Source organism: Myodes glareolus, chromosome 3, assembly GCF_982192425.1.
Source record: "Myodes glareolus chromosome 3, mMyoGla1.1, whole genome shotgun sequence".
In the NCBI taxonomy this organism is placed as follows: domain Eukaryota; kingdom Metazoa; phylum Chordata; class Mammalia; order Rodentia; family Cricetidae; genus Myodes; species Myodes glareolus.
Genome location: NC_142028.1, coordinates 56,690,314 through 56,716,560, shown reverse-complemented (window position 1 = coordinate 56,716,560; position 26,247 = coordinate 56,690,314). Strand labels below are relative to the sequence as shown.

The 26,247-nt window shown below is 44.2% G+C and overlaps 2 protein-coding genes across 3 annotated transcripts in view; one reads left to right on the top strand and one right to left on the bottom strand.

Moving 5' to 3' along the window:
- Slc25a26 (solute carrier family 25 member 26) overlaps window positions 1–23,952 on the top strand; it is a 113,496-nt gene extending 89,544 nt beyond the window's left edge. For both annotated transcript variants that reach the window (XM_048438426.3, XM_048438425.3), the window contains 4 exons: window positions 10,996–11,065; window positions 18,313–18,377; window positions 19,096–19,169; window positions 23,652–23,952. In XM_048438426.3, coding sequence (XP_048294383.3) covers window positions 10,996–11,065; window positions 18,313–18,377; window positions 19,096–19,169; window positions 23,652–23,769 — 327 coding nt within the window. In that variant the 3' untranslated portion in view covers window positions 23,770–23,952. The remainder of the gene's footprint in view (window positions 1–10,995; window positions 11,066–18,312; window positions 18,378–19,095; window positions 19,170–23,651) is intronic.
- A 661-nt stretch (window positions 23,953–24,613) lies between these two features.
- Window positions 24,614–26,247, bottom strand: part of Lrig1 (leucine rich repeats and immunoglobulin like domains 1) — a 100,860-nt gene continuing 99,226 nt past the window's right edge. The window contains exon 19 of the mRNA XM_048438348.3: window positions 24,614–26,155. Coding sequence (XP_048294305.2) covers window positions 25,911–26,155 — 245 coding nt within the window. The 3' untranslated portion in view covers window positions 24,614–25,910. The remainder of the gene's footprint in view (window positions 26,156–26,247) is intronic.

Here is a 26,247-nt window from a genome sequence, read left to right as displayed (position 1 = left end):
TGGTTTCTCTTCGCAATCACATTGTTTACCTTGTTTTATTGACTGACTTAAAAAAATATTTATAGTCTATGTATGAACACTCTATATGTACATCTGCAGGCCAGAAGAGGACATTGGATCCTATTATTGATGGTTATGAGCCACCATGTGGTTGCTGGGAATTGAACTCAGGACCTCTGGAAGAACAGTCAGTTCTCTTTTAACTTTTGAGTTATCTCTCCAGCCCCCTGTCAGCTGACTTTTTAAACCTGTAGACATTGGCTGTAAGATTTTTTTTTTAATTAACTTATGCCTGGCCCAAGCCCTAACAGGTTCTCTAATTTATTATCCATTACCATGGTATGTGAGTGTGAATGAGTGTGTCTGTGTGTGTGGTGTGGTTTGTGTTATGATTGTGTGGTATATGTTGTGCACTCATGAGTGTGTGAGTGTGTGCACATGTGCGTGTATGTGATGTGTGTAGTGTGTGTGTGAAAGTGTGTTTGGGTGGTGTGTAGTTGTACATGTTTTTGGTGTGTATGAGTATGTGTGTGTGCTGTGTGTGAGTGTGTGTGGTGTGTATATTTGTGTATATATGTGTGTGGGTTGTCATGTATCTAAGTACATATGCACATGTGTGTTCATGCATGTGGAGACCCAAAGCTGACACTGCCTTTTTTCTTTTGTCACTCTCCACTTTACATATCAAACCAGATCCTTTACTTAACCTGGAACTTGCTAATTCTGGCGATCTAACTAGCGAGCTTGCCCCAAGACCCCTGTCTCTGTCTCCCAAGTGCTGAGATTGCAGGTGGCCGGCCTCCTTTCCTACCAGGCTTCTCTGTGGGCGCTGGGTTACCTGAAGTCTGGCCCTCATGCTTATGTGCCAGGTGTTTTAGCTTGTGAGCTGTCTTCACAGCTCTCGACCTTTGGAAGGCATTTGTGTCCTTAGACACTTAGGACTTTGTCAGTGTGAGGTCGCTGGCGCTCACAGCTCTTCATGCCTTGCAGTGATTTCCCAAACTCTTCCTCTTATATTTTTTCCCCTGAATTCACCACCAGAATGCTACTTTCGTGGATCCAGATGGGATGCATCTTTCAAAGTTTAGTCAGGTTTTGATCTCCTGCTCAAAGCTGTCAGCTCTGGGCTGTGCAAACTCCCTGATGCTTGTGTTTTCAGTTGCTTGTCTCAGAACCAAGCCGAGAGCACTCAGATACGACCCTTCCACAGGCAGACCAATGGCACAGGCAGCCAGTGTGGTGCAAGCAGCCGGTGCATCTTCATTGCCCCGTCCTGGGCCAAACCTTGTCCAGTCCGGTAGGATTGCAGATGAGTGCAGTGGGCAGAGGCACACAGCATGCAGAGCACTGCAGTGGTCAAGCTAATCTGGAAGCCACTCACCTGTGTCCCCAAGGTCTGTCACCATAATATATAGTTTCTTCAAAATACCTTTCCATGAAAAAAGACAGTGCATCTTGAGGACAAATGAAGAGGTAGATTGCACGACGGACCCTTAGAGAAGGATCTTTTCTTCATGGTTTATGCTTGCCTTGGGCCAGGTTGTGGTGTATACCTATAATTCCAGCCCTTAGGGCTGGGGCAGGAGCATTGTGAGTGTGATACCCCAGACTGGCTTCCACAGATGTCCCCGCATATGTGGCATGCACTCAACCATTTTATAAATTAATTCTCCTATGCTACATGTAGTCTAGCTCTTTCCCTCAGCCTCAAGTCCAGCTAGTCATCATGACTAGTTCTTAGACCAAGTCTCACCCTCTTCCAGATAGGACCTTTCATTGTTCTTCCTCAGAAATCATAACACCTTATAGTTCGTGCTGGCATTTCAAGAGGGCACTTGCCATCCCTAAACACACTTACCAAAGACATCGGTTGTGGGCCAAGCAGATTCTATGGCAGCCTTGCATTATAATCTTATCCCCACCGTGCAGAACTCAGAGCTGAGCCTTTCGTTAGACTTAGCTAGGAATGCTAGGCATGCAGGTCTCTGCCATCAAGTCACTTAGGTTTATATTTGCTCATGGCACTTTTTACTGTGCAACAGCAATGACTGTGACAGGTGTCATTTGTCCTTACTTTGTAGCTGGGGAAAGAGAGAAGGGGAAAGAAACAAAGAGAGAGTGTGCCAGCCACAAGCCTTGCTCCCAATCACAGGAGTGCTAAGGAGTATCTTTGAGATCTGAACCCGTGTCTGACTCTAGCCCTTATGTTCTCAGTCCATCCACACGTGAGCTTGTTCATGAAGTGCAGTGTCTTTGCTGTGACTGTCCCTTTCATTTGACCCACAGTTAGTAAAAGTTGATCATATTCTGTCTTGGTGGCCTCTTGAAGGCAGTTCTTTGGTGTGGGAAGTCCTTTGGTCTATGTGTTGCTTTTATTGGTTAATGAATTAAGAAGCTGCTCTCAGCCAATGCCTTAGCAGAATAGAGCTAGGCGGGAAAACTAAACTGAATGCTGGGAGAAAGAAGGCAGAGAAGCCATGGAGCCACTAGAGAAGACAGATGCAAACCACCAGCCGGAACCTTGCCAGTAGGCCATGAGCCTCATGATAAAATATAAAATAATAGAAATGGATTAACCAAAGTTATAAGAGCTAGTTAGCAATATGCTTAAGTGATTGGCCAAGCAGTGATTTAAATAATATAGTTTCTGTGTGATTATTTTGAGTCTAGGCAGCCTGGAATGAAGAATGACTTCCACCAACAGTTCTTCAGGACCAGTGGGAACATGCAAAGGTCACCTCAGAGCCACCTCTCTAGGCATTTGTGTCACATTCCCTACAGCACATTGCTGTGAAGATGAATGGATATTGTCATCAGCCTGTTTATGTTTATATTCTTTCTGCCTGTTGCACTGGGGGTTGATAGGTGTTTGCTAATTGTTGAAGATTAGCAATCTTTCTTGATTGAGTTCCATATAGACTTATATACCTGTTGTATTGGCTATTTTATTTATAGGTTCCTTTAGAACTATATTCATGGCCATAAAAATATGTTTTCTTTTTGAAACATACAGGTTTTTTCTTCCTAAGTTTAGATGAAGAGTAAATATATTATTAAAAGATATGTTGAATGTTCTGTAGGAAGGTCAAGCTTAGAAAGAACAACAACAAAACCTAGGAAACAGAAGTTCATAGTACAGGAGGAAAATTGCTAATTGCTTCCAGAGCTACATAGTTTTACATCGGCTACAATATGGTGCAGAATTACATAGTAATAACTAAGAAATGAAAACATATGAAACTTGGAAGCCAATCTAAAACAAATCAGCTTACTTGGAGAAGCCTGTGACATCATTCTGTGCTTCTTAGGATGGAATTGAAGTCTTGGAATAGGAAACTGGGCTAGCACATCCTCATTTCCTTTACAGGTGACTATGGACTATAGTTACTTGCATATTTCTCTTTTATTCTTTAAGTATCACGCAGAAGCAGCACTGTATTAAAACTATGTTTTCAAGTTAAAGAGCAGTAACTTTTTGCTGTTGATTGTGATGTAGTGATTGCTGACTATCCAGCACAATCACATCCACAGAAATGTCTCTGATGTATTGAGTCATAAAGCATCATTCAAAGATGCTCAGTCTTCAGTTTTCCTTAGGCACCGTTTTGTGAGACTGGGAGAGAGGACTGTCTCCGTGGATAGGCTTGCTGACTCAGAACAGTTCTCAGTACAGGCAGGTTGAGATGGTACGGATGAAGTAAAATACACATGTATAATTATTACCATGGTAATGTCATGCCCTGTATGTCAGCATGGAGGAAGAAATCTTAAGAGCAGAGTGGTTCTATTTCCTGATTGCTGATTGAATCAAACTGTCCTCGTTTGCTTCTCTGGTGCTATGATGAACACTGACCAAATCAGCATGGGGGAAGAAAGGGTTTATTTCAGCTTACAGTCCCATCATTGAGAGAAGTCAGGAAAAGAGCTCAAGATAGGGACTGGAGCAGAGACCTGCTGTCTGACAATATTCCTGGGAGATGGGAGCAGATGTCCATTCACCCAAGATAGGGAACTAATGACAGACCAAAGTATGATACAGTGAAGTTCATCTTGGTGAGCCAGTGGGTTTTATTGGGGTTACGTACAGGTTTAGATGATCAGTGTGCTATGTGTGTGCTGTATCTTGGCAGACGTCACCAGTTGATCACACAGCTCAAATTTCATCAAGCTCACACTCTTGGGAAGTTCACCATCAGGAAGAGAGCTGCCCACACTGGGACTCCAAGTCATTCCTGATGCTTCCTATTTGTACCTCTTGTGAATACTGCTACTGGGGTCTGCCATGCTGGGATGGGGTGGGAGAGCCAGAGTGTCTCATGTTATTCTTTCCCAGACAAGCCTTCAACAATGGCTGAAACCAGGTGGTGGTGCATGCCTGGAGTTCGAGACCAGCCTGGTCTACATATGGATCTCTAGACAAGATTACAAGGTGAAACATCTAAAAAAAAAGTGAAGAATCTCTTGGGGGATGCAAACAACTCAGTTATTTCTGTAGCAATGCACGGAGTTGCCATCAGCGGGAAAGAGCCAGGCAGATGGAAGTTGCATACTTTCAGACAGTAGCAGTTCCTGTAAAATCCATTTAAGACCTGCAGCTTAGCAGGTTTGCAGTGATTTCTATAGTCAGCTTTGATCCTTGAACAATGGATGCTGGGGCGGGGGAGTACATAGGAGCTGAGCTCTTTCTGCAACTCTTCTGCAAACCTAAAGTTATTTTAGAATAGATTTGATCAGAAACACTTCCTTCTCTATCACCCTGCATTAGGGAAGGTTAACTAAGGAGAAATGACAAAGTTAAGTGCATTCTGATGTTCAGTCTTAACCCTTAAACTTGAATTTCTCTTTGATATAAATAAATGTCTGTAGAGTCATCATAAAATTTCGTTTTTATTTGAAAAGAAAAAGGAAACAACATGATACTGAGATTAGAATTCAAACACCTGCGAATATGTGGCTCTTTGTATTTTTAAATCCTTACTTAACAGTTGAGGCTCCAACATTGTTTCTTCGTGTTTGGCCCCTTTCTGCCCCCCCTCACCTCTCCAGTCATTCGCCTTGGTGGGAGTGGCAGTTACTCTAATGTGGCAATGGAAATACTTACTCAGGTTTTGTGTGTATATGTGTTCAGAAAGGCCCTTCAGGCAAGAAAACAAGACAACAGAGAAAGCTCTGTTATAAACTACAGTAATTAGACCGATGCTATGGGAAGGACACCGTTTTTCTCGACAGCTCGCGCGTTGTACCACACTCCACCGGAGGGTGTGCTGCTGTGGTGACTAACCTGGAGAAACACGCGCAGACCATTCTGTCTGTTACAAGATGGAGCTTTGTGCAGAACAAGAGCAACCAGCTGGGTGAGCCGTGTGACCTCAGGCAGTGAGTTCAGCACTCTAGCCTCTGTGTTCCACCTGTCGTGGTTATACAGGCTTTCCAAAATTAAATAAGATGATCTGGTAAAATCTTTAATGCCCTCTTGGGATACACTAGTTACTTAGTGAGCTGTCCAACAGCGTCAGTAGGGATCATGTGACCCATCACTGGCACTGTATTTATTTTTATTCTATTTCCAGTGTGGTCTGAACTTACTTAAATATAACCGCTATTTAATCTTTCTGTGAGTGACGCTTGCTAGCTTTTCCGGTGAGTATCCTATCCTCTTGTCCTTGCAGACACATGGGCTAAGATACAATTTCAAATATATTTCTAATTTATATGTAATACTTTTTATCGGCACAGTTCTTATTGTTCTTATTTATTAACTCCAAAATGCAGCATTTGTAAATGGCTCTCATTTGTTTACATTGGTCAGTCTCGATATTATTTTCCCAAGATTTTATATTCAGTTACTCACTTAAAAAAACCCTCAAACTTACTGAAGCAAATTGCTTTGAATATGGCATAGTATGGGTGCTTTATTTGTTTACTTAATCAGTCAGCCAGCCTGTTTTTTTTTTGTTGTTGTTGTTGTTGTTTTTTATTTGTTTTCTTGAGTGAGTCATCTCATTCCAGGCTGTCTTGAAATTCACTATGAAGCCCAGGCTGTTCTCAAACTCATATCCATCTTCTAAGTGCTGGGATTACAGGCATAAGTCACCTCACTGGGGTATTTCAGTGTCATGGCAGTCGCAGTTGTGTTCCCTGAGTATATACCCTGTTTTGTTGAAGACAAAACAGACACTGTTTTAAAGTCAGCGGCAATCTGTAGGTCTATATCCAGTTGTACAGGATGCACCATGTGGCCCTATTCAGATCCAGTTCCATTGCTAGGCTCGCCAGTGATTTAAGGGTGACAGAATGCTAACAGGCGCACACACTCTAGGAGAAGTGTTTAGTAGCTGGAGGAGTCAGTTGTGCCTGTTGCTCGCAGTCATATTTGCATTGTGCCCTGAGTTTGCCACTGACATTGGTCCCTGGCTTTGTTTTAGAAGTCTTGGGGACTGTTTTTCCTAAGATGTTTGTTATTAGTAGTCACTTTATTATAAAATAAATTTTTTTTATATCTTCTTAGGCTAATTCTGGCCAGGTGAAGTGGAAAGTCAGGCTGATCTATATAAAGAGTCTATATTTAAACAGTCTTCAGACACCAGAGTCTGTTTTGATTGTTTCCTTCCCTTGGTAACCAGGTCCCTTTCCTAGAACACAGAGGGCATCCCCTGTAAAGCTCTTCCACCACCAGCCCCACCCCCCCTGCATAGCCCTGTTCCTCCTGCTCACTACTTACTGTATATACCCCCCTCATGAATGTTCCAGAAGTTTTGTTTTCCCATTGAGCTTGCAAGAAACACCTGGTAGGCAGTCCCCAAACACTCGTTGCCTTCTCCTTTTGTGATCTCTTTCATCCTTTGGTTGTTCTTTACTATTTCTATAAATCAAACTTCTGAGCAGTGGCTTCAGTGTTTGGGATAGTGTCCTCTTTAGAAGCTATCAGAAGATTAAGAATAGAAGATGACCTCTCTCCACTAAAACACATAGGTCATGTTCACATTTTGCTAGTCATTATGTTAGTGAGTGATGGCATTAAGGACTGGGGTTGTAACTTAGTAGTATAACATGTGCTTAGCATGAGTAAGGCAGGTACAAACATACACACACACACACACACAAACACACAAACAGGCGGGGGGTGTATTTAACATGAACGCTTTGTGACATTTTTATAAAATGGTATCTAAATCACATAAGGATTGCTACAGAAGATAAAAGTTGTTATTCTTCATTATGTCCCATTGGGTCTCTAATGCTTATAGAGAAATGGAGACAATAGTGCTTTCCACAAAAGTACATATTTATTTTCATATAAGTTTGAGTAAAGCATTTACTCGGAATGTACCAAATTCTGTTCTGTAGAGCTACAGCCTTTAGAAACATTTGCAACAAAGTTTCTTAAAGCTTCTTTGTTTTCATGTGCAGAATTAAGAAGTCTATTTGATAGGTAGACTTTTAGCCCAGTAGGTTTAGTAAATATACTTTCAGAGAATTACTCTTCCTCATAGGACTGGGAAGAAATGAGACATCACACAGCAGCATGTATCTTATTAGTTATTCTGTTTTGTTGACAAGGTAAAGAGGGCCATGTGCATATTGATTGATTTTTATGGCACCATCAAATCTTTAGCAGTCCTGTAACCCTTCCAGAGGGAGTTGTCAGTGGGGAAATAAACACCCAGAGTGGGAGATGGGTGCTGAGTCAGCTGCTGTTATTTCATGTATGCTGTACGTGCGCATTTCCCCAGAGCCACACCACTTTCATGTCGTACTATTCTGCACATTTAAGATGAGATATTCAGGAGCTCTTTTTGCTAACACATGTGGCCATTATTTCAGGATAAGTAAAAGAAATAAGAGGTTCTGATTAGAAAGGAAGAAGTAGACCTAACTTTAGGTGTGAAGAAAGTTGATGGTGTCCCCACAGGCACCAAGCCAAACCACTGAGTGAAGTTGGAAAATCGAATGCTATACAAGGGACGTATGTACCTTGAGCCTGGCAGTGAATATACTTTCAAATTTTTTGGTTTTGTTTTGTGATGCTGGAAATTGAACTGAGTGGCTAATGTTGCAGAACACAAATTACATAAAATCATTTGTATTGATAAACAGTTTCTATTACATTTACATATTCAAATTAACCCTTTACATAGCTCCATGACGTGGCATATTAGAAAATAAATCTGACAAAACCAGGGTCAAAGCCTATGAAACTCTAGCCCAGGGTTGAGAGGCTATAGGAAGCCAGAGTGAGGGGAGAAATGCTTCCTGTGGTTGTTTGCATGAGAATGGCACCCATAGGCTCTTGCATTTAAATGCTTCATCACCAGGTGGAACTGTTTGGGAAGAATTAGCAGGTGTGGCCTTGTTGGAGGAGGTGTGTCACTAGGAGTGGCTTTGAGGTTTTAAAACGGCCATGCCATTCCAATTTAGTTCTCTTTTCTCTGCCTCCTGCTTTGAATCAGAGGTAAGCTCTAAGCTATTGCCCCAGCACCATGCCTACCTGCTGCCATGCTCCCCGCCATGTTGATCAGGACTCTGAGGCTCTGCAGCTGTGGGCCACAGTAAACATTTTCCTTTATGAGTTGTTTTAATCAGTGTCTCTTCACAGCAAGAGAAAAGGAACTAAACGCTTCTGATGAAAAAGTCAGGAAAAGATCATTATTGTTAATGTGTCCATTCTACCCCAAAACAGTCCATGGACTCGAGTACTTTGGGTGAGCTCTCAGCAGGGTGTTCTGTGAAAATTGGTGATCTGGTATAAAAATTTGCGTGGAAATGTGAAAAGTCTAGAATAGTCAGAACAACTTTTAAAAAGAACCAGTTTGGAGGATGGAAACTACTGAATTTCAGACTCTCTTAAAACCTGTGGCAGTCACAGAAGTACAGCACTGGTGTCTGGAGATGAGGACCAGCTAGAGGGAGATTTTTGGAGAAGGGATTTCGCTGAAGAAAGAAATGCTTTTTTCAAGCACTAAATACAGCAGGTGTTTCTCCATATGTCAAACAGAATGAAAGAACCCTGCCTAGCAAAGGTAAAGGTGTAAAACCTTTAAAAAACAAAACAAAACAAAAAACGTAAAATCTCTGCACATAATGGGGGGGAAAGCTTTGCACCATTGAAATAGGCAAAGTTTTCTTACAAATGACACCAAAAGCAAGCTTCATAATCTAGGTCCCGTGGCACACACCAGTGGGCTCAGTGCTGAGCAGGCAGCCCCAGGAGGATTATAGTGGGTGGGTTCAAGACCACTTTGGTTCATGTGGTGAGTTCCAGGTCAGCTTGAACTACAGAGTGAGACCCTGTCTCAATCAAAATCAAACAAATCTCCCCCATTAATAATACGAATATCAACATACATAAATATTATGATTACCTTAAAATAATTTGGATATAATCAAAATTTAATGCTTATTTGAAAAACATTCTCCAAAGGATGAAAAGATAAATCACAGATTAGAAAAAGTAACTGCAAATGCCTTGTACTCCGAATATATTTAGAACTTTGAAATATCATGAATTTAGATAATAGACAACCCAATAAGCATACACAAATATTTGAAAATTCATGTATTTGGGCAAATAAATATGTAAAGAGGAGGCCAACATCATTAGAACCATAGAGGTGATTTGTGGCTAAGAGTATGTACTGCTGTTGCAGAGGACCTAGGCTTGGTCCCTGGTCGCCATGTCTAGTGGCTCACAGCTACCTGTAAACTTCAGCTCCAGGGCATCCAATGTCATCTGACCTCTGTGGGCGTCTGTGACATGTGGCCATTCCCTCCCCTCCGAGGGATACACACACATATACAGAACTTAAAATCTTAAAAACAAACAAAACGAAAACAGTAAAACAGTACTGCGTAGTTCCTAGGGCATGAGCACTTATGAATGCTGGCAACCTAGCTTTGGAAGGATGTGGACAAGTTGGGACTGCTGGGAATAGAAAATGTACAGCCGTTTTGGAGAAACAGCTTGGCAGCTTTACAAAGTTAAACCTACCTCGACCTCTGACCCAGCAACTTTCTTCTTAGTTATTAGTATTTCCTGAGCAGAAGGGAAGGCATCCTCCATATAGAGGTCTGTTTGCAAATGTTCACATGGTTTATCAGTAACATCCCCAAACTGGAAAAACAAATAATGATCCACCTCTGTGCTGGGTTACTGCTCACCAACAAGGAGGGGATGAAGTCTTGAGATCTGTAATGTGGATAAAACACAATAGTTATGAGAGAAGACAAAGGAAAATAACTGATGGGTTTAAATTTGTATAACATTCTAGACTAGGCAGCCCAGTCAGTAGTGACAGGAATATCAAGTTGCTTAGAGGACAGTGAGGTGTGGCTCGGGAAAGAAGTTCCAAAGGGATGCTGAACTTTGGCTCCTAAGTATGTGGTCTCAGTTGTGTGTGTATGTGTGTCCACCTAAACTTACTTAAAGTGTATACTTTAAATATATATATAGTTTTGATCCCCAGCTTATTATGTGAACAGCACAAACATGTTTTCACCAATTTTAAATTAATGCTAGGCATGGTGGCACACTGGTATACTAGCACTAAGGAGATTGAGGTAACCTGGATTATCTTTAGACCCTGTCTCAAAACATGCCCTCCATTAAAGTGTCACTCAGGTGACAGCTAGTGTTTTTCAAAGGTGAGTTTGGATAAGATTTTTAAAAGAACTAAGGAATTTGGCATACACTGTTCTGGAATAATTATGAATTATAATGCGCAAAATATTTCATTGTCATAAATTTATTATCTTTATTTAATTTGTGTGTATGAAGTCTTCCTTGATACTTCCTTTGAGACTCATATCGTGGCTGTCACTCTCCTTCTTTGACTAATTTTAGAATGCAGTTAAGTCCTTGGGAAAATCACTTACGTCATCATTGAAGAATTCCTACCAAAATAGCTTCTCACTGAAGTTCCCATCCCCTGTTAAACCCACAGCAGGTTCTGATAAACTCAAAGATAGAATAACTTTTTTTTTTCTCTTTCCACACAGGCCCTCTGGTCGTGGCAGCGCGGTCATGTGGTGGATTCTTGGCAGTCAGCAGTCTGTGGGGCTTTTGCAGGTGCAAGGGATTATATTATACTGGGAAAACCAAAGTAGGGGGAGAGAATGTGAAAATGCTTGGTGTGCGGAGCAACATTCTTCAGGAAGTCCACATTGTTTAGCCGGGCAGAGCCTCACTAGCTGTTTGGAGTGAAACAAACCCTAAAGAGGTGTCTGCTTGAATGACAACCAATTTGTTTTTTGACAGATTCCCTTTTTCCTTTTTATCTTTATTAAAGCCTCACTCTGGCCCTTGGATTATTTTAAGGATGGTTTATAAAGCCCTCTGTGTGTGTTGGGGGAGTACTGTGCAGCTGTCTGCTGCAGGCGATGGGAGATTCACAGCCCGTGTGACATGTTTGACAGTGCAGGAGATTAATTGGTATCAGGAGAGCAGGGGCTCCTCCACAGCTTACAGCAGGCTGAATGCGCTGGGCAGGACATGTGGGCTTGTGAACATCTGGGCATTTTGGAGATGTTAAAGCAAGAGCAATGTGCCAGCATGCAGGGTTGTGCTGTCCATAACTCAGTACTAAGCACACAGATGCTTCAAAGACTGTAGAAGAGAAAGGTCTGTTTGTCAGTACAAATACAGGTAAATTAGAATTATAGTTGCAATAAAAGTAGAGCTTGGCCAGAGAATTGTAAAGTGTTTAGATATAGTGCTGGTGAATGGATGGGCAGGCAGGTTGGAGGTCAGCAACTTTGGGGAAAACGATTCTTTTACAAATATCTGTAACAGTTATTTGATTTTATTTGTTTTCATGAAGTGATTAGGAAAACAGAATCCATACATTTTATTGACTCATTTGTTAATAATTTAAACCCATGTAAGGTTTGGAAGTAACCACCAGAGATAAGAACTTTACTGCAGAGAAGGCATCAGTCTGTCCAGATCAGGGAGGATAATGGTTTCCACACCTACATCATCGGGAGTGGGGGTTAAGGGAGGGGTCTTGATTGATTTTCCAGAGGTCAGGATGCTTTGCTATCCCACCCTTTAGAGAAGTGTGTATTACTTTTGTTGACTCTCTTCTTGCCTGGGGCAGAGTTATTAGGGGTGTAACACCAAGTAAACATGGAAATTGAGTCATCCTGGACAAGAGAAGCTACTTTTTAAAAAAATATATAATATTAATATATAATATAAAATATATAATATTAATATATATGATATAAAAATATATAATATAATATTTATATATTATATATGTATATTTATTATGTATACAAGTGTTACGCCTGCACGTATGCCTACAGGTCAGAAGAGAGAACCAGATCTCATTACAGATGGCTGTGAGCCACCATGTGGTTGCTGAGACTTGAACTCAGGACCTCTGGAAGAGCAGCTAGTGCTCTTAACCACTGAGTCATCTCTTTGGCCCCTGAAAAGTCACTTCTTGGTGTTAAATACTCTAAAAGTTACCTGCCTTCAAATAAGAAATAAGTATGTTCTGGTATATCCCTTGTGGTGGTTTGACTAGGTGTTTGAATACTTGGCCCATAAGGAGTGGCGCTATTAGGTGTGTCATTGTTGGAGTAGGTGTGGCCTTGTAGGAAGAAGCTGTCACTGTTGGAGCAGGCTTTGAGGTCTCATAAGCTCAAGCTATGCCCGCCCACTGTGGCACACAATCCCCTCTGCTGCCTGCAGATCAGGATGTAGAACTCTCAGCACCTTCTCCAGCACCATACCTGCCTGCATGCTGCCATGGTTCCCACCATGATAATAGACTAATCTCTGAAACCATAATCCAGCCCCAATTAAATGTTTTCCTATATAACAATCGCCACAGTCATGGTATGGTGTCTCTTCACAGCACTAGAAACCCTAAGACATCCTTCAAATCACGATTCCAGAATTTACATGCAGACACATGGATACTGTATATTTGGGGATTTGTTTTTATACAGTCCTCTTGCTGAGGAATGCTCTGAATGGTACTCACATTTGTCAAAGGAGGGAAGGAGACAGTTTCTGTCACACATGTGTTATTTGGTAGGAACCCTCTGCCCCGGCCCTTCTGGAAGGCAGTGTTTCCGGAGGATGCTGTGATGCTGAGCTAGGCTGGGCTCTCTGTCTAACAAGTGGCCAAGTCTCTGGTTTAAGCCCAGTTCCTGGAGGAGACCTTGGGCTTTCTGACCTGTAGCATAGAAATAATCATTCCTCCCTGGATGGATCTGGTGATCTGTAAAACTGAACAGCTGTAAGGAGTTGCTAATCTTCCAATTAAAAAAAAAAAAAGCAACACCCCCCCCCAATTGGAAAGCAGTCTCCATAATAATTCATTTCCTGGACAGCACTGGATGATGTCATGATCTGCAGTCACTGCACAGTGTAGTTTCTTATTTGAGCCTGTAGGTTTTCTGTCCAGCCATCTCATTGTTTTCAGGTGAGATTCTGCTAAGTGAAGGAGTTTAAGACCTATGGGGGGGGGTTGTTGACAAAGGTTTCTGTCCTGCCCTGTCCTGCAGCTATTCAGTCCTAAGGAAACACACAGAGGCTTACATTAATTATAAACTGGTCAGTCTTTTAGCTCAGGCTTCTTATTAACTCTTATATCTTATTTTAACTCATAATTCTTGTCTGTGTTAGCCACGTGGCTTGGTACCTTTATCACCAAGGCATTCTCACCTTGCTTCCTCTGTGTCTAGGTGACGACTGCAGACTGAGCTTTCCTCTTCTCAGAATTCCCCTATTCTGGTTACCCTGCTGTCAGGAGCCAGGCTCAACAAAAATACTTTTCTCCAGACTAGAGGTGTGGGGATTTAGAAATGTAGTAAAGAATATGAAAACACAAATGAAAATAATAAAACGGAGAAACATATAGGATAGTATCAGGAGGGAATTTTTTAGTGAGTATTGAAAATTTGTCTGCGTTTAATTTCTAACTGCTTAAAATACCCCTACCCCAAAAAGTAGGAGTAAGACAAAAGACTGCATTAACATGATACAAGGAATTGAAATTCCAATTGAAAGTCCTGGGCTACATTTATAGTTGCTAGAACAAAACAAGTCAGGCTCACACCCTAGACCAAAACACTGTAGGCAAACCACTCCCTGGGTGGAATCCCAAGTTATTTCCATAAAGGGAACTGGAACTTAGTTGGATCCTTAGACTTTTATTTGAGGTGGGAACAAACTACCTCCCTATTCCAGGAAGTCTGGTCTAGCAATTAGCCACACCTGTTGACAATAACCTTGAGAGAGCAGAACTCTCTGCTCAACACCTAGGTGGGACCTTTGTCTGAGGTAGAAGCACAATAACTTTGAGGGAACTAACAAGTCCCAACTCTGAGCTTTGGTCAACAAGGAAATAGGCCTTTTTGGACCTCCACAGGCTGCCTATACTTTTTGCCTTGCTACTGGCCAGTCAGTGTTTTATTAAACCAATACAAGTGACAGATCTTTACAGGATACAAGACCATTGTCCCACAGTAGGGGGAAAATGCATTGTTCACAGATCTTCATACATTAACAGAAAAGAAATACATTTCTTGTTTATATTCTTGTTTCTTTGGAAATTTTGTTGGATACAAACATTAGAGAAACAAGATGAGAATTTTGAAAACATTGCTGTAGGATAAACATAATTTGAAAACTGTCCAAATAGAGTAAATTGGTATTCTGCAATGGCAGACTGCAGCCCTGTCCAGACATCCACACACCGCCTTACCTACTCGCTGCTCTTCACGATCAAACTTGCCCTCGAGTCAGAGATGAGATTTTTCACCCGCATGCGCTTTTCCAAGTTTAAATTGGCCTGGTCATTGCCAAGGACTGTGCTGTGTGCCATCCTCAGCATGTTCTTCTATGCCCGTGCTTGTTTCATAAGCTACTTGGCACAAATACCCAAAAATGTCTCTTGAGATTGGAGGTGTTGATGGCTTGTCATGCTTAGAAATTCCCCTGGCTTCTGGTCAGGGTTAAAGTCAGGAAAAGGAAGGGCTTTGCCAGCTTCCTCACTTGAGGCCTTGACTCTTAAATAAAACCTAGTGATGTTGGGTATTGATATGTTTACTACATTTTGGTATTCTGGTATCTTTGGATCAATTTCTTATAATAAAAACTTTCTTATATTCTCTTAAGAGCAAAGGTATAGGGGAAAGAGGAGGCTGTCATCCCTCGAACTGTAGAATAGGGTGAGATTTGTGTGTGTGTGTGTGTGTGTGTGTTTCACAGGAGCCTTGCTTGGAGCCTGAGAGGGAGGCGGACAGGAAGAAAGTCTTGCCCCTGGATGCATCAGTTAGGAGGCTCTAGGAGCAGAGATGAGCTGGGCTGCTGGGGTTGGCTTGGGGCCCCTTCTCCGCATTCCTAGCTTCTGCTCTGAGGGGCAGCTCCAAGCTGTCAGAAAGAAGGGGTTCCTTTGCCTTTTAGAGGGTTATTACTACGTTTGTCTCCCAAGACAGCAAGTAGTTTTCCTGGGAAAATCAGTTCCATGAATGTGGCTCCGAAAGCTGCAGCTGAGCATTCAGGGAAGCAATGTGCCCTTAGGAGTCTGGGCCACACAAGAGCATCCTGTGTCCGCCGCACCCCATAGGTGTTGTCTTTGATGTTAGATGCTCCTCGCAGTTACCCTCTAAGTGAACGTACAAAATAAGCAGTTCGATATTTGAGGGCTTTCAAATTGATTTATTAATGCCTTACATAAAATACCGATCTCAGCATGATAGTACAATAAGGACCTGTATGCTTTGAGCTCATCTTTCATTCAGACTACTTCCATGGAGCACAGACCTCTAAAAAATATGCAAGTGCCCACAGGAAAGGATAGCTAACCTCCGTTGGTGGCCAGGGCAAGTTTGACTTGGCCTATCCAAATTTATTATGTGTTAATCTGCTTTATAAATTAATTTAGGGAAGCCCGTGAATATTTTTCTATAGGAGAATGAAGTTTAATGCTCAGGCTTATTTGATGTGTTGTATCAGAGTCCTTAGGTGTGACAAGAAGATCCTTTTAGAGGTCAGGATACATATGATCCCACTTCCTGCTCCATACTAGCTGCTCCATGGCCATGGGCAGATGCTAGTGATGGTGCGGGCATAGTTCTGGAGTTTGATAGTAAGCAAGGGATGGCATTCATGCCAACCTTTCCCTGCCCTTTACATATTTAGTTTGTAAAAGCGTGACTAGTGCGGGGCACCCACTAAGGACATGAGTGCCTGCTGTGTGCACTAGATTGAGGTAGGAAGAAAAATCACGCATTCTCTCTACCCATGTCTTAGTTTCTTTTTCTATTCTGATAAACACCGAAAACAACAAGGGGAAGAAAGGGTTTATTTCAGCTTATAGTGTATCCTGAAGAAAAGCCAGGATGGGCACTCAAAGCAGGGACTGAAGCAGAGGTCCTATAGGGATGCTCCTTCAGGCTCACTAAGCCTGCTTTTCCATACAACCCAGGACCACCTGTCCAGACATGGCACTGCCCACAGTCTGCGGGCCCTCCCACATCAGTCTTTAATCAAGAAAATCAGACTTGCCTATAAACCAATGTTATGGATGTAGTTCCTCAGTTGATGTTCCCTTTCCAGACGACTCCATCGTGGGTCAAGTTGGCAAAAGCCTAACCAGCACAGCACCCACCTAGACTGGACTGGGTTCCTTCATAGTGCTACTGTGTGCCATGCCTCTTCTAGACACTTTGCACTTTTCATAAAGAGAATCTGCCGCACGGCTGCCTGCCCTTTACAGATGAGCGTCCGAAGCCAGGCCCCAGGGCCAAAAGTGCTGGAGCTGATCAAGCTTAGAGCAGACTTCAGCTCTGCACTAAATGTTTTTTCTTTCTAATGTTTTCAGTTTCTTTTCACTAGTATGTGGTGGGGATGGGTGAAGGCACGTTCATGCCATGGCAGCATGGGGAGTCAGGGCACTTGTGGGTCAGTTCTCTTTCCGCCATGTGCCGTCCAGGGCTCACACTCTGGGCATTGAACTCGTGGCAGATGCTCTTGACTTGCAGAGCCATCTTGTTGGCCCACAAACTCATAATCTAAAAAGAGAAAAAGTAAGGGGTTCTAAACAAAGGGGGGTGCTGACAGGCCTAAGGTGTGTGGCAGTCGTGGGTAACCAAAATTAGAACATAAACTGAGAGTAGGTGTGCCTTCCCACAAGTGTCAGAACAGATGTCACTGTGCAGCCCAGGGTCACCGTGGCCACTTATTTCAGTCCCACATTTAGAAAGAGATTTGTCGGAAGTCAGTGCCCCCTTTGTCCACATGCCACAGCAGAGGGAGCCCGGAGCTACTTCTGGAGCCTCCTCTGTAAGCCCAGAAACTACTGATCCTCTCCAGCTCCTGGGGGCTGGACCTCCTGAAAGCCTTTAAGGGGTTATTGTTTCACTCTCCTTCAGTCCTTTCAGGGTTTTGTATGCAGCTTTGCAGCAAGTTGGTAAAGTATTTGCAGGCCTGGTGTAGTGGTGTCACGTGCCTTTAATCCCAGGACAAGAAGGTGGAAGCAAACTCTGTGGGTTTGGGCCAGCCTGATCTACATAACAATTTCCAAGCTAGCTCTGGGTACATAGTGAGACCTTGTCTTAAGCAAACAAAACATTTTGAGACCATAAGCTATAGTTTATATTAGCAATAAATTCTTGGTTTCTGTGTCCACAGATAGAAACACTTAAATCTGTGGACAGTTTGCCCATCATGGTAGTTAGATGAAGGAAACAGGAGAATATGGAAAGGAAGCCTTGAGGCAGAACGTGCGCCAAAGCAAGAGGAAATGTAAGGTGATGCTGAGAGGGTAAAGCGTATTATTCTCTGGACTGTTATCCAGAGCCTGGGAAATAGAGGAAGCCTCCTGAAGAGGCGGCTCTTCATACAGAAGTCCTGTGGCACACATGAGCCTGCCCATGCAGAACAGAAGCAACCGAAGCCTCTGGAGGCTGTAAGACAGGTAGCCTACAGAAAGGTGTGATCCCCAAAGCCACTGGAAGCTGTGTGCTTCTCACAATAAAAGCCCGTATCTGGCTGTTCATGTGTCATACGTGCTTGTGTACACATGTATTAGTGTACCAGGCTGAGAGAGAGCAGGGGGAGTTGTAGGCCCCACTCCTTAACCCACGAGGAAAAGAAGTAGCCTCCGCTTCCTTGCATTATCACTGCAAGAGGTGTGAACAGTGAAGATTAAAATTCTTCATGTGTGCACCCTGTTCTCAACACACTCAAGCAGGCATGATGGCAAAGACATGACCGACAGTTCTGTGACTCCAGATGTAGAAATGGCGAGGATGCTGTCTAAACGTCTCATGACTGTTGGGTCTCTCACACAGGTGGCTTTGCAGCTGCAGTTACTACACCTTTGGATGTGGCCAAGACAAGGATCATGCTGGCCAAGGTGAGTATCAGATAATGCAGGCAGAGCTGTAGGGATGCAGGGATCAGTGCCTGCTGACCCTTGGTGCCTCTGACATTGGGAGATGAGCACTGTCGTTGTGATGGAGCTGTGTGGAGCATGCTGCCACTCACAAGCATTCTCACAGCGGCCCTCTGTAAGCCTCTGCCTGCAACTGTTTTCAGACCTAAGACTTGACTGGCTTCGTGTTCTTCGGAATCTAATATACAGACTCAGAATTTAGTCATGGTTGGCTGTGACCAGAAAAGACAGTTGTCAGAACTGTTAAAAACAACAAAACAAACTCCAGGCTGAGCTTTAAGGAATTTCAGTAGTAACATATCTGAACCAAGCATTCTCTCAGAGTCCAGGTCTGTAGGAAGCAGAGCAATGTGAGCAGAATTCTAGTCCGTAGGTGGACAGGACCAGCTCTGAGAATGGGGTGATTATAAAACTGAAAATGGCATTCTTCATCCCCGTCAGGCTTTATAGTGAGACCCCACCCCCACCCCATCAGCCAGGTCTGCTGCTTCCCTTCAGCTCTCTGTTGAACAGTTGCTATTGGTTCTTACGTGAGCTCTGAGAAGCGGCTTCCCTGACGTGTTTGTCTGCTTCTCTGAATGTAGGCAAGATTTCCAACCAAGTGTGCCTTGAGGGAGAGTGAGGGGAGCCTGTTCAGAGTACTGGGAGGTAACAGCCCTGTCTTTCCTATCTTCTGCAGGCGGGTTCCAGCACTGCTGTCGGGAATGTGCTCTCGGCCATGCATGCAGTGTGGCGTGCACAGGGACTAGCAGGGTAAGGACACAGTCAGCCCTTAGCTGCCTTGTCTCCTCTTTCCTGGCTCTTCCTCAGATCTTTGTGCTGCCATGAACGACATGCAAATATATAACCCTCAGCTGTATTTGGGCTACAGCATTGATACAAATAAGTTCTCACACAGTGTAGATATGAAAGTGAGTTAGAAGAAAGTGGGGCTTGGGTGTTTGTAGCCACTTTTTTTTTTAATGTATACAGTATTCTGCCTGCATATATGCCTGCAGGCCAGAAGAGGGCACCAGATCTTATTATAGATGGTTGTGAGCCATCTTGTGGTTGCTGGGAATTGAACTCAGGACCTCTGGAAGAACAGCCTTAACTGTTGAACCATTTCTCCAACCCTTGTAACCACTTCTAAGAACCATTGGTAGGCATGCCGTGTGATGGGCATTTGCTCTGCATCTATAGGTTTATTTTGTTTTACTGATGGACAGTTTTGTCACTGTGCAAATGTGTCATACAGTGTGCTCACACAAATGTAGATGGTGTGACACACCTGGAGAATAGTAGCTGCAAGTACAACACGTGATTACCTTGGAAATTATGGATAGTTGTAACAGCAGTAAATGTTTGTATATCTGGAGATATACAAATAGAAAAAAAAACTATTTCCAGCCACATCCTCACCCTACAGGACCAGCAGGACCTGGCTGTGCAGTCTGCTTTTCTCTGAAGTATTACCCAGTTCACAGCTGTACTGGCAGTTCCACCATGGTTGGCCTTAGCTGGGCAGTACTGTTCTGTGTTAATAGCTAAGAACCTCAATCTTTTCTCTTTGCATATGATGTGCAAACAGCTGTATTGCCCACATGTGTGCCTGTAGATGCCAGAAGTTGGGATTGGGTGTCTTCCTCATCAGGCTCCATCTTTTTTTTGAGTCTCTTTCTCAGAACCTTGAGCTCACCATTTTGGCTACAGCAGCTGTCCGGTGAGCCCCAGATCGACTTGTCCCCCGTGTGCTGGGTACAGGTGTATGCCGCTGCACCTGGCTCTTATGTGGGTGTTGAGGACCTAAGCTTGGCTCCTCAAACTTGCATATTGAGCACTTTCTGGACCCATCTCTCCAGCTCCACGTGCTTCAGAATATCTTGCTTTATGTCCTAAACAGCTGTTATTCTATGCCGATTTCCCATATAGTTTTTCTGAAGCTGTGCAAATGCTGAGATGTTAGCAAAGGAGAAGGATTTTCTACTTGGAACCTTCTTGATATGCTGTGCAGAGTCCTCAGTAATCTCCTTTGGAGAGGGAGGGTGAGCTGGCACTGGGATGGCTGGGTAAAAGCAGCACTGTGTGCATAGCTGAGCCCTGCTACCCTCAGCCTCTTCACCGGGCTCTGCCACCTGTCTCATCCCCGTGCCAAAGTAGATCACTAATTGCGTTTTTGTGTAACTTCGGCATTTTCAATTTCTGATGGTCTGGGGAATGTGGTCAGGCTTTTGACACAGAGCAAACCTATTGTTTTGTTTGGGTTTTCCAGTTGGAAGTGGTAGCCAGTGGCTTTACTGAATGTCCTGCTCCAATGTTCTGAAATACAGGTTGGATCTGGTGGACAGGCTAGACTGACGGACTTCTGATGTCTCAGAGCACAGGGTTGGCATGGTGGGAGCATTTGCAGTGACATGGCTGACACCTTCTGAGGGAATAAGACACGACAGTCATTCATTTGGGAACTAATTCGACTCTGAACAAAGAAATGGAGGAGTGGAAATGGGCTGTGAATCCCATATACACTGTTTGGGGATCCTCTTAGATAAGCAGTGGCCGGCCCACAGAAGCAGCAGCTGGGGACAGTGGCTTTCGACATCATAAAGGCCGCCTGCCAGATCTCAGTCTCATTTCCACATGTTAGCGGCAGCGGTGACTCAGCCGAGCCTCTGACCATGGTGTTGTAGAGCTGCAGCCATTTGCCAGTGTTGAGAAAGTGGTGACAAGGGATGGCACAGTGGCTGGGGCATTGCCCCATCGTGGTGATGCAAGGACCAGCCTTCCCTGTCCAGGTCATGGCACACATTGATTAAAACTAAGCAGTGTCAAAACTGCAGGCAGAGGAGAGAAAGCAAAACAGGTCAAGGGTGGACCCAACCTTAGCGCTGACCCAACCTTAGCGCTGAAAGGTAATTTAAATTTTTGGCTGTCTTCTGAGTCTCCACTCTGGGACTCTGGTCACCTTGGATAGAGTAGCCCTGAACAGTGTGTTCCAGGCAATCATGGCTGTGACTGAACACACAGCAGCTCCAGCCCCGCTACTGATAGGCGTTAAGAAATAAATGAGAATAGCTGGCCCCTTCCTGGGCAGATGGCTCAGTCCACCTCCTCTGCTGCAGTTCAGATACAGCCACCACTGTCCCCTGCCCTGTACTAAGCTGACCAAGTCTGCATACCTCACAGCAGCTCCCACCAAGGAACCTGATGCTCTCAGAGTAGATGCAGGGAGCAGGTCTTGCTGTTAGTTTCCATAGGCAAAAGCCATGCTGGGTGGTGGAAGCTGCAGAGCAGGGGAGGGGTCTGCTTGTCTTGGATTGTCCCCTTTCTTGCTGATCACCTAGGCTTTTTTGTTTTTTTTTTTTCTTGTACTCACTGTCGCTTCTGGGAGCTCCTGCTCTGTGATCCTACCTGTGCTGTCACCTGTGGTCCCTGGAACATATCCTGACCTCCTCACAAGTCTGCCTACAAGCCTAGGTGGATCCCCACCCCCAAAATGACACTCTACTTCATTTGCCGCCTACTGACTGTAACTGCTTCCATCTGTCTTGCCTCTGTCGAGCCTGAAGGTGGCAAGAGCCGAGAGGGACTGGCTCTTAGGAGCCAGTGGTCTGCAGCCTGTCTCTGGGCAGCCCTCCTAGCACTTCCCTCTTATAGGGTGGGTCTCTTGTTTGCCACTTCATATGCAGGCTGGCTGACCGGGGAGCACTGGGGTTACAGAAGATTGCTGCCATGTCCAGCTTTACATGGGTTCTAGACTTGGACTCAGGTCCTCATGCTGGCACTGCAAGCACTTTACCCTCTACGCCACCTCTCCAGCTCCCTAAATGGCTTATCAAAAGGGGCTCTGTGATATAAAGTCCTTGCTTTCCTGTGAGGTGCCAGATAGAAGGGTGGGACAGCTGACCACTTCCAGTGGTTATGTAGGATGAGGGGGCTGTATGTCCAGCAGGCATGAGTGTTGGCATAAGAAAACAGTTGCCCTACACCCCAAGTCTCTCCACTAGTGTGCACATATGGACACCAAACAACCTGTGATAACTGGTTCGTTCCTTCTCCAGGGATTGAGCCTGGCTCATCAGTCCTGACAGCCAGCCTCTCTAATCACCTCACGCCTAAGTTCTGATTTCCAACTTTTTCTTTCTGCATATGAAAGCACTTTTCTGGGCAGCAAGGTTTAAAGAAATAAGAGCAGGTCTTCTGCCTCTTCCTCCTCTGCAGAAATCAGTTATTTACAGCCTAGATCATTTCCTGTGACTAACAGCTTGGTGATCACACAGCCTAGACCATGTCCTGTGTCTTAACAGCCTGGTGATCACACAGCCTAGACCATGTTCCTGTGTCTAACAGCCTGGCACACAGACCTTTGACCTGTTATGGCTGTGCCAGGCCTGCTTCTTCTGTGTTCTCTCCAGCTGCATGCTGTTCTACTGGTTTCACAGTGCTGGTCTATCTAGTCAGATGAGGTCATTAGTAGATTACTTTTTTCAGTAATGTCACAGTGGATATTTGAGTATCTGAATCTCTAGAACAGTTCTTCTCAACCTGTGGGTTGTGACCCCTTTTTGTGTGTGTGTGGGGGGGGCTGAACAACCCTTTTACAGGGGTTGCCTAAGGTCATCAGAAAACACAAATATACATTATGATTCCTAACAGTAGCACAATTACAATTATGAAGTAGCAATGAAAATAATTTCATGGTTGGGGGTCAAACATGAGAAATTGTGTTAAAAGGTCACAGCATTAGGAAGGTTGAGAACTACTGATCTAGAGAGTGGTTTGCTAACACCACGGTTCTGATTGGACTGGGATGGAGCACCAGAGTGTCCAGGACTGCCATGTATGAGGTGCTCCCCCTCCATCACAGGCATGTGCCTCTGGTGTCCTTATGTAGCCTGAACGAGAGAAAAGAAGCCACAGAGATGCATTTCCATCTTGGGAACTCCAACAACAGAGTGCCACTGAGTCATCAGGACAAGAAAATAGCAGAACTGTTTAAGAAGCTGTTTTGCTTCCCTGAACTGAGACCCAGAGACTCCTCAGGTGTCCTCAGATTCGTCCCCTTGACTCCATTTTTAGAGCACAATATTGTTACTATCTTAACATGAGTGCTCCCAGGTAGACAGCACAGCATTCAGCCATGCTAGACTGGGCTCCAGATTCTCATGCATACTTGGGAATGTACTAGTGGTCTTCTGAGAGGAAGGGAACACAAGGTTAAGTGTACTGAAGTGAGCAAACCGTGGTTGCTGTTCCTAGGTTATTTGCAGGTGTCTTCCCACGAATGGCAGCAATCGGTATGGGCGGCTTCATCTTTCTGGGTGCCTACGACCAGACCCGCAGCTTGCTGTTAGAAGTGGGCAGGAAGAGCCCATGAAGCAGACACTGTGTGTCCCTGGAGAAAAGGGCTGCTGGCTGCTGTGCAGCCCCTGCCTTTTCGTGACTGGCAAAGTCGACACTGCAGTGTGGCACCTTGAGAGGGCTGAGTGTCGTCCCTGGAAACTCTCCTCGGTGGACCTCCAGACCAACATCTCCATCCCTTAATAAATACTTCAGCGTAGTTGTTGGATCCGTGTCCTTTGCTCCCTGCTATCTACTGAGTCACTAAAATGCGAGCGAAGGCTAGATTGGGAAAAGGAAGGAGGCTGGGGCAGGAAATGTGCGTGTGGGTGTTTCTCCCCTGGGCTAATTCCTATTGTGTAAGATTACAGCTTTGTTTAAAAAGCATGAACTACAGGTGCATAGCATACATTCTTTCTGGTAAGGAGACTGCTGTTTTTAATTACCCTTGTATTTCTCATATAAAAACACATGATTATATTATTTTACAGCAGAGTGCCCCAAAATCCCTAGTGTGAGAGATAGCTGCAGCACCAGTGACTGAGTGGGTGGGCCCAAGCGACTTTGCTGCGGGACCTGAAGCCCCATGACTACCACTGTCCTCCCGGAAGGGCCAGCTAGAGCTGTTCCTTTGTCCTCACGGTGTGTGCAAGCAGCACTGGCTGCAGGAGGCGGGAGGGTCAGCATATTCGGAGAGCACAAGGCTTAACTAACCAGCTCCAGGTGGCAAAAAATTAGTCAGCCACCCAAGGAATGTGGGGACGCTGCGCCTTCTGGGCAGCACTGTCGTCTGTGATGCTCTGTCTGAAGTCGTCTCCTTTTGGGGAAAATAGTATTAAAGGCAGAATAACTGCTCTTAGAACAGTGACCACAGCACACACTTAGTATTTATAAATGAACCTTTATTAAAGACACTTTAATGCCATTTGTTAGACACTTCAATATCTTACATGTTTTCAATGTACACTGTACCAAAATTCTATAAATAAATAACTCTGTACATAAAAAGTAATACTTCCTCTTTCACATTGCCTCTCAGAAGCAGCAAATTCACATATTTTGTGGAAGTAACATTAATCAGCCGACTGTGGAAAATAAACTTCTGTGCTTTGTCCTGGGGCACAGTGATGACCTCTGACACGGCAGTGCACTGTCTCAGGCCATCACTGTGTCAACACTTCCCTCAGCTTCCAGGGATTTTAAAGACTGAGTTTGCTTCCATGTAGTTTTTACTGAATTACACATTGGCACTCACAAGATGGTTAGCAACAGGGCCCCAAAGTGCAAATACACCCAGGCCTGGGACTCAGTCTTGTATAGTCCAAGCCCAGTTTCACTGTATGAGGGAGCGCTGTGGACAGGCCTGCTGGGCAGAAATCAGCTGGCCTAGAAGTGAACTTCTTTTATCCCCCACTGCAATGCTGTATTGGCAGAACTAAGCCTCACTATTGGAAAATCCACAGGTGTACCAACACTGGAAGCCTCTGCCTTAATAATCTCCAAAGAACCATTGAAGGAGACAAGACATTTGCTTTTACCAAGTGAGTTACAAAGAAAGACGAAAGGCAGTCCTTAATTGTTTTAAGCCATTGCTTTTGGTGGATTAACAGCCCTCAACCTCATCCTCAAAGCCAGACCCTGAACCTAGAAGAAAGGCAAGTGACATGTGTGCCCCACTCTACAATGAGGCCAGACAACAGCTGCACAGGTCTGGTCAACGCACCTGAATCTGACTAAGTGAGCACATAGCCAAAATGCCCTCCTTCCCAACCACCAGCAATAGCTAATGTGGTTTTACCTGAATTTCAGCTGTGCATTAAGGCACCACAACTATTCTTGACCGTCTCCAAAATTAGACAGCAACCTAATGCGAAAATATCACTGAAGGCGGGACCCATGCGCTAAGGATTAAAATAGTCTCTGTAAAAGATATATAATATATATGAAATCTCTGAAAACTCTTATGTACAATGGTATCAAATACTTTTCCTGCCTTTTGTACACAAATAGTCTCTTGCATTTCTGTGCTCCAGATGTCAAGTCCTTTAGCCAACTGACACTCCACATGGAAGTTAAAACTGTGTCCAGAGTGCCTGCCGTTTTGGACACAAACTTCCCACAGCTTCTCCTACCTCTTCCCTGTAGCGATTGCTTTAAACGAGCTGAGGTAGATGAAGCCTAGCTTTTCGGTGCCAATAGCAATGGTCCCCTCCGTTTCCCAGTGAGCTGTCCTGTCAGTGGCATAGACTCAGGACTAGAGTCACAGGCCTGGGGGAGGTGGCCATTGGAAACAAGCAAGTGCTGGGCTTCAGTAGATATGGCATCTTCTATGAGCTCTGGGCTGCCTGAAGTTAACGTAGGAGAAGGCTGTAGATCTATGGAGTCTGGTGCATGTAACTTTGCTAAAGCCCACGAGGAATCTCCTGTTTAAGAAAACATGAGGACACGTTAGCCTGTGCACATTAACCCCATCTGGGCTCCCAACCCACGGCAGACATGCTTCTTAACACAATAC